The sequence below is a fragment of the Brachypodium distachyon genome, chromosome 4 (assembly GCF_000005505.3).
Source record: "Brachypodium distachyon strain Bd21 chromosome 4, Brachypodium_distachyon_v3.0, whole genome shotgun sequence".
Taxonomy (NCBI): Eukaryota; Viridiplantae; Streptophyta; class Magnoliopsida; order Poales; family Poaceae; genus Brachypodium; species Brachypodium distachyon.
In genome coordinates this window covers 18372896-18386658 of record NC_016134.3, presented here as the reverse complement: position 1 = coordinate 18386658, position 13763 = coordinate 18372896, and the positions used below count along the sequence as shown (strand labels likewise).

The 13763-nt window shown below is 43.0% G+C and overlaps 1 protein-coding gene across 1 annotated transcript; it reads left to right on the top strand.

The window, feature by feature from the left end:
- Nucleotides 1-7159: 7159 nt before the first annotated feature.
- Nucleotides 7160-11801, top strand: LOC100820934 (probable indole-3-acetic acid-amido synthetase GH3.13). The gene is made up of 2 exons (XM_003575966.4): nt 7160-8726; nt 10776-11801. The coding sequence occupies exons 1-2, from the start codon at nt 7442-7444 to the stop codon at nt 11450-11452; spliced, it is 1962 nt and encodes a 653-aa protein (XP_003576014.4). The 5' UTR covers nt 7160-7441; the 3' UTR covers nt 11453-11801.
- Nucleotides 11802-13763: the final 1962 nt, after the last annotated feature.

Genomic DNA, 13763 nt, shown 5'->3' with positions numbered 1-13763 from the left:
ACCTGGCTAAATTGTTAGTCACGTTCTTTTTTTCATGACTCCTCCTGGTAGGCAACTGTCTTTATCACTTGTCAGATTGATATGGAACGTGAAGCAGCACACCTAAAAGATGTCACCAAACCGTGCAGCCTCTGAGATGAGAAATGCAAGATTTTTCTTCTTCATAGTTGCATATTGTTAATTTTAGTTGTGCTTGTGTTCAACAAGTTTTATGTACCAGCGAAGATAAATGTCACCGGTATTTCAATTAATATTGGCCCATTCGCAAAAATAATAATTAATATTGGCTCCACGGTCCTTCAAAAAGATCTACGGAGTACTTTAAGATATCCATGATATTGACAAAAATATCTGTGAATATATGATTGGAGTTCTTAAATTTAAATTAACATCTGGTGCCAAGAAATACATAAATGGCTATTATGGAGCTTGGGACCGTGTTTGCTCCCCTTGGAGCTGCGGTGGTTTAGGTCTGCTCAACCTCTTTGCTGATGAAATTTCTGTTCAAATTCTTCTATTGTCGTGATGCTCCTTGGGTCAAGCTTATCTGGAATTCTCACTACGCGGACTCTATGCCTTCTGTCGATGATTATAAAGGCTCAGTTTGGTGGAAGGATTTGCTGGCTCTCGTTCCAGACTTCAAGGATTGTTCTCACTGCTTGCCCAGGAATGGCCCCTCCATCTATTTCTGGTTTGATGCTTGGGAGGTGGATTGGTTCCGCCTTCACTTCTCAAGGCTCTTCTCCTCCATCAACAAGAATATCCTCCTTCAAGTGTTTGCTACGGTTAATGATCCCATTGAAGCTTTGAGCTTTTACTATGCCCCTTTCTGATCAGGTGTTTCAAGAATACCATGCCATGCTCTTAATTGTTGACTCTATTGCTCATCACACCGATGACTCTGACCTTTGGCTCAGTGTTTTGGGGAATGGATCTTGTGCTCCTAAAAATTTCTATTCCCATTGTTTCTCTTCCCGTCAAAGATCTGTTGCTCACTCTTGGATTTGGAAGAGCAAGTGCGTGCCCAAGCTCAAAGGCTTCTGCTGGCTTCTCTCGCTTGAAAGGCTCAACAACCGTGGCCAGAAAGAACTGCAACAGAGATTCCCTTACTTCATGCCTTCTTTGCCCTTGTGGCGCTCGTAAATCCAGTTAGCACCTTTTCTTCATGCTTGGGCATCAATGGTTTCCGCAGGGATCCTTCATTGATTGATTTCGCTTTGCACGGGCCTCGGCGCCTGTATCCGGTGCCTCTGAGATCTTTACCGCTGCATGCTGGCAAATCTTGAACCAGCAAAATTGCCTTATCTTCAATCAATCTCCACCGTCCAAGGCCTCCTGACTTCGCTGATTCAAAGAGGATATTAGTCTTCAAACGTGCGGTTCAAGGATGGCGGCAAGGCTAACGTGCTTGCTTGGCTCGTTTCGGTCTCTTTAGAAAAACCTAGTCATACATAACAAGCTTTGCAGGCATGTGATCTTTTTCTCAAATTTGTGCCTATGTAGTCTTTGAGATTCACCACCAAAGAAGACATGTCATAGTTGCAAAATTATTTTCAATGATTTATTGCATTGTGATCGACATGTATTGTAGTTGAGAAAAATATTTTCAATGGTTTATTTCATTGTGACTTTGTGATTGCAGTAGCTTCAACCGAGAGAACTAGGCTTTTTGTAGCTCCACACATCTTCCAGATAATGCACATTTTCCCTGCAGAAACAATGCTAACTGTTGTTGCCTTTTGCGACTATCTTCTCAGTGATGAAAATTCGCTTGGGAAGCTTGACTCAGAAATCTGGACTTGGGGTGAACAAAACAATGAACTCTACACTGTACGTCCTGCAGACCGGCTTCTTTTAAGTTCAACTTTTCTTATTGTTGACAATGCTTCTACCAGAATAATCTCCTCTTTTACTGTAGGACGTAATAGTGTCTCGTTTTAATGTGACTTATTCTTCTATTGGTTATTGTATTTACTGAGAACAATTTATGTATTTCGTTAAATGCCATCGTTGTATGGAATTATTTACAAATTGATGTTGGTGCTAGAATATGTGTGTGTGTGTAGGTATATGTTGTCTATAGGCTGTAGTTAGCCCAAGCCCGTGTTGGCCCATGTAACTTGTGCATATAACCCTTGCTGCAGTACAAAAAAAACTTATTTGACCATTTCCTATTTTGCAAACATGGTATCAGAGCTGAGGTCTCAGGTTCGAGTCTCATTCCTTTCCCGCATTTCCGCAATTATTATCCACACCTACGTCGGACATAAGGGAAGCTTGTTTTGTTTCTTTCCACATCCACGTCGGATGTGAAGGAGGTGTTAAGTACTCTGCTTCTGCTTGACTTCACTACTAAGCTTTCAAGTCAAGTGATTCTTCCCCATCTTCCTCACCCACCTGAACATACATATGTGTCATCTGAGGATGGAGGACAGAAAACAAGCCAGAAGGCATCATTAGCAAGGAGGCAGTTGAATACTTTGAGTCAAAGCATCACTGATCTCTTTTCTGGATTGTAGCAAAATTTATCGAGGATGCTTATCTGCATCCGATCAAGAACTCCATAAGCACAAGATTTGGTCGGCGTGCCCACGACGGTTTTATGTATCTATGTGCTAGCTGCAAGACCAGATCTTGTCAAGATCAATGGCAGATCGATGAAAGAATCCATGTGCGGCGCCTTGGATGGAGGATTCCGGAACTAGTTTAGTACACCACCGATTCTTACTTAGGGGAAACAAAGAATTAATTTACTTTAAAGGCATGTGAGACTAATTAGTCTCATCGAAGGGGGGCAGCACTTGAGCTCATGTGACCTGTCTACGATTGGTGATCATCCAGGGTTTCACAAAGCACACTTGGTTTGTTCTTCATCTCTTTCCTTGTGCCTTTGCTCTTGTAAACTGCAATTTTTATGTCTTAGGACCACTTGATTTCTTGGATCTGTTGCGCTTTGGTCTCTGTGCGTGCTTGTCCTATCTAAATGATTAGATTCAGAGACAACACTTGCTGCAGGCAAAACTAAACCCTATACTGACCAGTGTGCAAGATAAGGTTTTGAAAACCTGTTGATATCTTGTGCTGGGAAATCACAAGATGCGCAAGATAAGGTTTGAAATTTAAGATCGCCAGTACTTAATTTGCTAGTAGCTTTTTTAGATCATCAGACTTTGAGTATGGTTTGTACCCATAAAAATGCATCCCAATAGGAGGCAAGGGAATGGTGTGATCTCACCAGTGTCAAGTGGTCCTCAGGACAGTCTTTGCGGTTGTACTTCACATAATATATCTCTTGAAACTAGGAAAATATTTTGTGGTGGTCCTGTGTGGTCTACCCATGCATCTCTTTGGAGGATGTTAACATTATTATCAGTGGTCAAGGATCACGTCACAGTTCACGCTGCTCCACCAGATGGAAGTGCCAAGTGGTTTCCTAAGAGTTCTTATTCTAATGCATAATGCTAGTGAGATGATCGCAAGAAGCTCTATGGGTCATCCAAGCAGGAATACTTTTTTTAGCTTGTCACAAGGTTTTAAATTGCATAAGAAAATATTAATTTATGTTGAAAAAGTAGTTATTATGCCTTTTTCTTCACATCAAGTAGTTAATGAGTAAGAAATATATGTTGGAGTATAGAAAAATAGAAAGACTTATCTCATTGAGTACTGTTTCTAATTGTTTAATATTATAATTTATGTATTTTAACTTTGATAAACTTATCATAATATATTTAGACTTGAAAATTTCCATATGCTACCATTGCCGAATGTAAATTTTTTGCTTTGATACCACATAAAGTGCACACAGTAACCATTTGATCCAAAATCCAAAACTGAAGAAAAATTGAGTAATGATGTATGATTCAACAGCCCCCTGTTAATGTTATGTGGGGCCAACATTACCAGCGGCGCACCAAGTCCAAAGATCCTCTAGGGGCACTGGATCGAGATAAGTTAGGAAGTTTAAATATAAGTTAGAAAACCAGTGTTGGTTATGGTAGAGTTTTTGTCCTGTGGAAGGTTTCTCTACTGTTATCATATCTGTTAGTCAAGATTAGGAGTTCTTCTTTTCCAAGTCAGTTGTAATCCGTAGGCTATATAATGCCCCGGACTGGTTATTCAGAATCAAGCAAGAAATTAATCCCTAAATAAATCTACGTCTCAGTCCCCTTCTTTGTTCCACAAATCCCTAGCTCTGGGGCGCTGCGGTTTCAATCCCCGGCCTCCCCTCGAGCACCCCTACGACCTGAGATCGGGGTCGGGGGCTGTTCCAACCTCTAGTTCTACCAATTAACCTGCTTCATTTTAAATCATATGCGCATTTGGAAATCTGAAAGCTAGCTAGCTCATCTCTGAAACCAAGATTCCATGATAAGTACCACATCACCATTGGCCGGTGCAGTCAACAAGTACAAGAAGTGATCAAATATTAATGCTTTTATTTGTACATTTGACGCAGGTAGCATATGGTCATATTTTTGCACCAAAATTTCAAGTCTACATATTATAACGTCATGTGCACTCGAATGTTAAGTGCAGTAGAACTTTTTGAAGTGGGAAAGAACTCTGGAATAATGGACGGGAACTAGGAACACACCAGTCACCAGAGGAGAAATATGCTTAGGTTAAGCATTCATGTTCCACATTATCATTTTGTACACATTGCAATGTAATTTATTACTGATGCAAGACCGGTCTTAGGAGCCAATGAACCAATAAACGTGTTCGCAATTTTCTTAATTCAGAATATAGTTATCACGGCATTCGCCAATAATAGTGAGTACCTAACTAACCTGTTTGTGGACAGAAGACTATTTGGTAATTGGACGTAGCTATATGAAGTACGAGACAACTGTGCTGTGACTTGAGCGGCGAACAAAAACAAACAATTGCTAAGCATTGACTTTATTTGAAGCAACAAGATAAAAAGTGGTGACAAAGCACTAAATCACATCATCTGAAACGTTAATCTTGCCAACAGACACCATTGACTATCTGATCGTGTGTCATCACGCACCAGGTCAAGTCATTTTAATGAGAATTACTATTGATTCCTACGTACTTCCTAGCGGCTATAACTGATACTGTTTTGTTTTCTTGTGGTTAGAGATTTGCTTTTCCAGGTTTCGATATGAATACAGCACAATGTGTGTTTTGACTTTGGAAGAGTATTAATTATTAACACATGGTTTTGGCATTTAGTACACCAAAACAAGTTGATACGTTCCCCCTTGTTTTCCTCCTCCTTTCCTGCCCTTTTCAAGGATCTTCTGTCCCCTGCAACTAAGCCTTGTCACCTACGTCTTTACTGCTTCCTTGCATTTTTTTCGTGCTATTACAATATAAGCAACCAAATCCAGCAGATCCCCAATCTACTGACATATTCGATAAACAACAACAAACTTATCCTCTCCCATTACTGTGTGAATTTGATTGATAAGCAATATCTAAACAAACTATTTTGAGAATATTTGTTTTCAGGCAGACAAGACCAATTGTTTAATGTCAAGTTAGTTGTCTCTATTTTGACCACACTTATTGCCGCTTTGCAATGCAGGTCTTAGTCACCAGTTATTGTAGTTCAGCTGAATGCTCTCAACATGGTTCCTAATTAGTTTATTAAAGATATTTATTAACATAAAATTGACATTGTTACACTAATAATAAGATAGCAAAAAAAAAGGTTGCATAACACATAGTGTTAAAAATATTTTCAAGTCATCTAGTGTCTTCACGGAGCTACAAAATCAAGTTGCATAACAAAGAATGTGCAGAAAGTTGCTGAAGTCAGCTAGCACTATGTAGCAGTTTTTGCAGAGCTACAGAAATCAACTTGCATAACACACAATGCGCAGAAAGTTGTTGAAGTCAGCTAGCACTATTTACAAGTAACAAGTTGAACAAGTCCAGTCTTGGAGCGTATAGGACATACGAAAACACAAAATATTACATTTGAGGGTACAGAGATGCTAGACCAAACAGTAAGTAAATTCAGTTAAGAAGTCACACTAGGTGTGACTATTTGATGGACAACGTGAGAAAATCAAGTCAACTAGAATCACAAATCTTCTTGGCAGCAAAGAGAAAAGTAATGGACAGATGGTGAAAACCTGATCCCATGATCTCTCTGAATATTGTACCTGTCCTGACTCCTGACCGACTAAATCATCCGAAATCTATTTTAACTGATAAAAAAATAGATTAGAGCTTTTAAATGATGCAACAGTGCAGGGATCATATAATTGAACCTCCCACTGACAAGTTAGTATTTCCAATTGAGAAGTGAGATATGTATGTACTTGTTGGCATGCATGATTAGGTCTGCAAGCTCCAGAGCATAAGAGTAACCGATCTGTCATGTTCTTTGTCATTCTATTCCTGACTGAATTAAGATATCTCAAGAAGTCAGCTTAGCAATAATGTACTAAAATGCTTTCTTGATAAGAACCCACAACGCATCAACAAGAAGAGGCATATCTAATGTATTAAAGTAACCCAAGGAACAGGTCACTGAAAGGTCGGAAATGGTATTATGCTGATTATTTTTTGCCTGCAAATATTTCTGCCAGAGTCAAACTCAGTGTCTGGTCAATAGATTATGGTTGATGAGTTAACAGTCCAATTTCGGTCAAGGTATCAAATGGACTCCATTAGATTACACCTGAGAGGGCATCAAAGAAACTATTTCTTTTGCTTCTTAGAACCTGCAGTTCGTCAGAAGACAAGCTGAATAGGTGCAAGCTCAGATGCAGCATTTATTTTAGCATTTGCATTTTATACTTATATTATGTGTCGATCAGTTCCCGATGTATCACGGGAGAAGATAGAATCAAACGACTGACCCACCCTTTCTTAACAATCCATGAAACACTAAATTTTCCCTTTTTTTTGCTGTGAGTAATTTGCTGTCATTTTCTCATGGCTATGTATTCAGAGATTTGACAAAATTGATGCACAAAACTAAGATCAAAAGCTGTGCAGAAAAAGGGAATTGGTCCTCAAAATTCTGCAAATTTGACTTCTGAAATGAGTAAAATGACAGCTAAGGGACATAAGGAGTATACGCAAGTAGAGGAACATAAAAGAGACAAGTGATCGATTGAAGCTAAGGTGGGGGCAACTATATATAGTATGAACCTTTGACCCATAATACCTGCATCTCATCACAAGCTCCAAGACATGGCCACATGTTGTAGGTCCTTCTCTTCACACATATAACTTGCACACTGCCTGCCCTTGTGCTCTGTTCCCCATAAATTTGTTGCACCACCACAGATAAAAATTACAAGTTCACGAACTCACGAAGTGACCAGACAACAAAACTCATTCCACGCAGAGCTCTATCGTGAGACCAAGAGCTAGAAGGTCACCAGCTCCTGCCATAAATACAGTAGCTGCACAAGCGCCCCCTCTCCATATCCTGGCACAGGCTTATGCATGCATGGATCTAGCAATGCCGACAGCGACGTCCACGTCTCCTACTGAGCCGGAGATGCCAATGTCTCTGCCGCCGTCTATGATCCCGGCCTGCGACCCGCAGGACGGGCCGGCTTGCATGAAGCTCATCGAGGACCTGACCACCCACGCCGGTGCCGTCCAGCGGCGCGTCCTTAGGGAGATCCTCGCCAGGAACTCCCGCACCGACTACCTCCGCGGCTTCCTCGGCGTCGACGCCGATGCCGATGCCGATGCCGAGCGCGGCGCGGCCTTCTTCAGGGAGCGCGTGCCCGTGGTGGAGTACGAGGACGTGAAGCCGTACATCGAGCGCATCGCCAACGGGGCCCCTTCCAGCCTCATCTGCGCCGCGCCCATCACGGAGCTCCTGACGAGCTCCGGCACGTCGGGCGGGCAGCCGAAGCTGATGCCGGCCACGGAGGAGGAGCTGGACCGCAAGACATTCATGTACAGCCTCCTGGTGCCCCTCATGAACGCCCACGTGCCCGGGCTGGACCAAGGCCGGGGCATGTACCTACTGTTCGTGAAGCCGGAGATCACGACGCCCTCGGGGCTCGTGGCACGCCCCGTGCTGACAAGCTACTACAAGAGCCGCCACTTCAGGAACCGCCCCGACAGCCCTTACACGCGCTACACGAGCCCCGACGAGGCCATCCTCTGCCCGGACAGCCAGCAGAGCATGTACGCGCAGCTGCTCTGCGGGCTTTCCCGCCGGGGCGAGGTGCTCCGGGCCGGGGCCGTCTTCGCCTCGGCGTTCCTCCGCGCCATCAAGTTCCTCGAGGCCCACTGGCGCGCGCTCTGCGCCGACATCCGCGCCGGCCAGAGCGCGTCCCGGGTGCACGACCCGGCGTGCCTCGAGGGCGTGTCCAAGGTCGTGGCCATGCCGGACCCGGCGCTCGCGGACGCCATCGAGGCCGAGTGCTCGGGTTCCTCGTGGAGGGGCATCGTGAGGCGGCTGTGGCCCAGGTGCAAGTACATCGACGTCGTGGTGACGGGGTCCATGGCGCAGTACGTGCCGATGCTCGAGTTCTACGGGGGTGGCCTGCCGCTGGTGTCGACGATGTACGCGTCGTCCGAGTGCTTCTTTGGGATTAATCTCCGGCCGCTGGACCGGCCCGAGGACGTGGCGTACACGCTGCTGCCTAATATGTGTTACTATGAGTTTATTGAGGTGGAGAAGGATGGGGAGGAGGTCCGGGAGGGGGAGATGGTCGGGCTCGTCGGCGTCCGGCTCGGCTGCTACTACGAGCTCGTCGTCACCACCTTCGCAGGTATGTGTGTTGTCCTTGCATTTTATTATTATTGCCACGTCTGCTTGTCTTCTTCTGTGTTTGACTTCTTTGGTCGTCTGGCTCCTTCCCAATTAACTCGCTGATTGTCCAACACCTGTACCGTCAGATTCAGAAATCTACGGCTGGGATTGGTTAGCCGCCATGGTGGCCAAATTAAACCCGAAATCGTAGATTTGGACTAAAATGAACAAACCTGCCAAATATAAGGTCCCGTATTTCAAGTTTGCAAGTTAATGGATGAAACTGAACATGTCTGCCAAGTTAAAAGTCCTGTAATTCCCTTCCCTTAAAAACAGCTTTCAACTTTGCATGTGTTATCGAGCCCAACAACAATTGTTTGATATATGTCAAGACAATGTAACTTGTGAGCGTAAGAAACACACGTGTTTTTTTCAATAAGTTCTAACTTTGTTTTAAGTCAAACTTTTTAAAGTTTGACGAAATTTTATAGAAGATTTTCGTGCATTCCCGATTGTGAATTAGTTTTACTTCGTTCGATCCAAAATTCTTGTCATTGATTTAGTTATTAAATTATACTAGTGTGTTTATTTCATATTGTAGATATGAATGTATTTTTCTGTAAATTTGATTAAACTTTAAGAAAGAATAGCGTATAGAAAAACAGAGTACTATTTGCTATTACAAACAACATACTACTCCATATAGGTAAATATAGTGTAAGGTCGGTGGCACCCCCACCAAGTTTGACCACACTTTTCGTTAGCGAGGCATCACTTCACATTAATTTGCATCTGCATAAATAAACCGAACATGACATCAGAGTTGATTGATTCAGGATACCATAAATTATTTTATTGACATTGAAAGTTGTTTAAGACACTGAATCAAATGGATAGCCAGAGTATGGAAGTGGGTCACAAAGTCAAGGTGTCTCCTATTGGAACTTGTATGACCCCAGATCTGTCCCTAACAATTTGGTTGATTTAAATGGTTTATCCTCAATAAATGAAGAGGCTTAAAGTAAGGTGAGTCATATATTTATGATCAGTGAGTAGAGTTTCCTGGGAGAGCCAGTTTTGTTCACAATTCGCGATAGAGTATATATGTGTATGTTTATCATCCCTTTGGTTCACTATTTGCAATCAAGGAACACGTAAAGACAGAATCGTACCAACTATTTGCTGTCTGCTGTTAATCGAATCAAGCTTGTATAGTAGTACTCTGTTATCTTAAATCAACTTTGTTAACTTTGATCGAGTATATATAAAAGAGATATCAACATATATAACACCAAACAAATGCAATATGAAAATATATTTCATAACACTCCTAATTGGTATTTATATGTTTGTCTTTTCTGTACAAACTAAATCAAAATTGAAAAAGTTTGACTTAGGAAAACTCAAGTGTACAAACATTCCGGAACGTAAGCAGTATTTATCATCAAACTTTAGCTACAAACATTCTTGATGTATCTACTCACCTGGATTTAGTTACCAAAGAAAATTGTCGGCTACCGTCGGTAACCGTATTTGCTAGTGCCCAGTAGTAAATGGTTTTTTCACGAAATATCAGTATGTTTTCTTGAGGTTTTTAAACTTAAGCAACAGTTGAATAGTCCCAAATGGTTAAACTTAAGCAACAATTCAAATGCAAGTATACCCTGAAGAGAGAGAGCTCCGCCTACTACTATACTTGCATTTGAATTACATAGATTCAGTACATAACCTTTTCAAAAATTATCCTAACATTTGATCAGAAACCCTTTCTGATAAATAAATGGAAGTTCCCTCAAAAAAAAAAGGAAGCTCGCAGTTAGCCGTAAATCTCAGTCCCAAGAGAATAAAAGAGTGAAAAACCCGAGGGCTAGGCCTGCGAGAAAATGAAATGTCGGCCTTGATTGGATGCGAGCCCTTAATTCATTTCGGTACTACTATTACGCATGGCTCTCACAGGACTCGCACGGCCTGCTAAGTAACCTCTTCCTTGGCCCAACATTTCCTTTATTGATTAATGGGCTGCTAAAAAACATATTGATTAATGGGCTACTGGTGGCGCGTGTTGCAGGGCTGTACCGGTACCGTGTGGGCGACATCCTGCAAGTCTCGGGCTTCCACAACGCGGCGCCGCAGTTCCGGTTCGTGCAGCGCCGCAACGTGGTCCTGAGCGTGGACACGGACAAGACCACCGAGGACGACCTCCTCCGCGCCGTCACCGCCGCCAAGCCGCTCCTCGCGCCCCTCCGCCGCCTCCTCTCCGAGTACACCGCCTACGCCGACGCCTCCTCCATCCCGGGCCACTACGTCCTCTTCTGGGAGCTCACCCCTAATCCCCTTGACGCCGCCCCCGCCGTCGACGAAGAAGAAGAAGAGGAAGAGGCTTCCCGATTCGCGGGGGCCATGGCCGCGTGCTGCGCGTCCGTGGAGGCCGGGCTGGACGCGGTCTACCGGCGGTGCCGGAGCCGCGACCGGTCCGTCGGCCCGCTGGAGATCCGGGTCGTGTCCCCGGGCGCCTTCGACGCGCTCATGGACCTCTGCGTGTCCGCGGGCTCCTCCGTGAACCAGTACAAGACGCCCCGATGCATCAAGCACCCGGACGCCATCGCCGTCCTCGAGGCGTACGTCGTGGGACGGTTCTTCAGCGACGCCGTGCCGCACTGGGAGCCGTTCAGGATCGTCGAGCCCACGGCGGTGGCCACAATGTCTGCTGCACCTGATCAGGCGGCGACGGCTGACACGGATTAAAGGTTTCAGTAGATATATTATTGATTGATGTATGTGCATGTGTAATGTCTAGAGGGATGTTGTTCTGAGTGTTGATTTAATTACTTCGTTCGTAAGTGGGTGCGTGCGTGCGTGCGTGTTCGATTGTTACACATTTGAGATTGATCGTATTGTTTGGTTGGGTCATGCGTGGATGCGTGCATCGCCTATGGGTATTTCAATTGGTCATTGACTCTGTTAATTGTTGGTGAATCAAGACAGATGTGTTTACTTTTCTTCTTCTTTTTTGCGTGGGTTGAGAAATCGAGGAGTAAATGTTGTATCTTAAGCCAGTTCTGTTTTTTCAAAGAGAATGTTGTTCTTAATCTTACCTGATGCATCTCCAATTCAGAACAGTTGTTTTTTCTTTTTCGAAAACATTGATTACCTTTATTTATTCGATAAAGACAGTTCAACCGATCGAAAAACTGAAATGGCAACAAAGATTCTAGGTAAATTGAAAGTTACACCAATTGGCATCATCATTGGCATCATGAAATCGTGAAAGGTTAATCTACAAATTTGTCAAACGACATACGGAGTAGGTTTTTAAGAAAGTCACATGAGTCAAAGAAACCAATAGGTGAGAACCGAGAACATAAGACTGCGAACGCACTATTGCGAGGGGACACGCTCACACATAGGGACGGACCTATGCAGGAATATCCCGCTGTCCTCATCTCGTTCACTTATAAATTTCAAGAATATTTAGTTTTTTGGTTTTACATTTTCCTTCTACCTTTTGTTCTTTCTTTATAGTTTTTTTTGTGGAGAACACATGCAACAAAGAAAAATTTCTCATACACATGAACAATTTGTTTGAAGTGCATGAATGTTTTCAAAGTCACAAAAACTTTACCGAAACACATGAACATTTATTTTGTTATTCGTGAATATTTATTCCTCCTTATTTTGATACTTATGAACATTATTTTTTTAGATATACATTTTTTTGTGATCTACTTTAAAATTTTAAAAATAAACTACTTCCTCCGTCCAACAAAAGATGTTTCAACTTTAACTAAATTTGAATGCATTTATATACCGAGTCATGCCTAGATACATCCAAATTTTAACAAACTTCAGACATCTTTTGTTGAACGGAAGGAAAATTTAATTTGCATTTCAGTGAAAGTGGCCAAGTGTCTGCAAACGACAATAGCATAACTCCACTCTACACGCATGCAGTCAGGAAGCAAGCACCACCATTTGAAGAATGTAGTTTTTTTTAGATGTTGAACAACGTAGTTAGTGGTGGCAGGATATTGCCCGCTAAGAGCTCTCGTCCCATGAGCTAACACTAACACGAGATGATCCGTAGGCTTCAAAGTGTTTTTCGTGTTTGTGTCCACCTTTTATTTTCACTCTTGGTATGCATGTCGGCCCAAAATTCTCGATCGACAGTCTGGAAAGCCTGTTAAATCCAAAGGTATAATTGGGTCAGGTTGGGCTTTAATCTGACTGGACAAAATTCGCTCTTACTTCTAGACTGCCTTCTTTGTACTACAAAAAAAAACACCAATTGCTTCTTCCGTTTTTCTTTTAAATATAAGGTGTTCTAGTTATATAAATTCGCATGACACATTTTTGTAGTATACATGTTAATTTTGTAAAGATTAATATATTTTTCTATAAATTTAATCAAACTTTTTAAAATTGACTCACGGCAAATCTGAGATTGGTAAATCCGGTACAAAATAACTAACATCCTTAACCAATCTAGCGAGCATGATGTTACGTTCCTTGGGCACGCCATGGCCGAAGGCCGACGTTTGGGTACATACGGCCCAAACCCATAAGAGATCACCGTTGCTCTTCACATCCCAAAAGCCCGGACTAATGGGAGGGTAAGGTTTTCTCTTATAAGCTGGTCGCAGCCTCCTCCCATAAGCGAGGTGGGACTAAACTCTGAGACGCTCCAACGGCCTCAGGCCGTGACACATGAGCTAGAAAAACGTTGCCGCTGCAGCAGAGCCAAATTGGCATGCCTGGTTAGAAATGAAGTGAAAACTAGTGGGCTTGGCTTTGCAGTTTGCGATCAGAACCAAATACTGTAAAATACCGTAGATACTAACTACTAGTGCTTATCCGGCAGGCACAGGGTTGTTAGCCTGTTCTGTTGAGATCCTAACCCCTTTGTAATCTCTTTATAAACCCTAACTCTTGTTGTATAAATACAAAGCACGGGCAGGGATGTTCCCCACGCCAAAACCAAATCTTTTCACTTGGTATCAGAGCCTGATCCAATCTACACCATGTCGTCTGCTGCGCTCTCCAGTTCTGAGCTAGTCGG

Bases quoted from the DNA above. Each gene is read 5' to 3' on its own strand.
- LOC100820934 (XM_003575966.4), top strand. From the start codon at position 7,442: ATGGATCTAGCAATGCCGACAGCGACGTCCACGTCTCCTACTGAGCCG. The intron at 8,727-10,775 runs GTATGTGTGTTG...CGCGTGTTGCAG, and splicing joins CGTCGTCACCACCTTCGCAG to GGCTGTACCGGTACCGTGTG.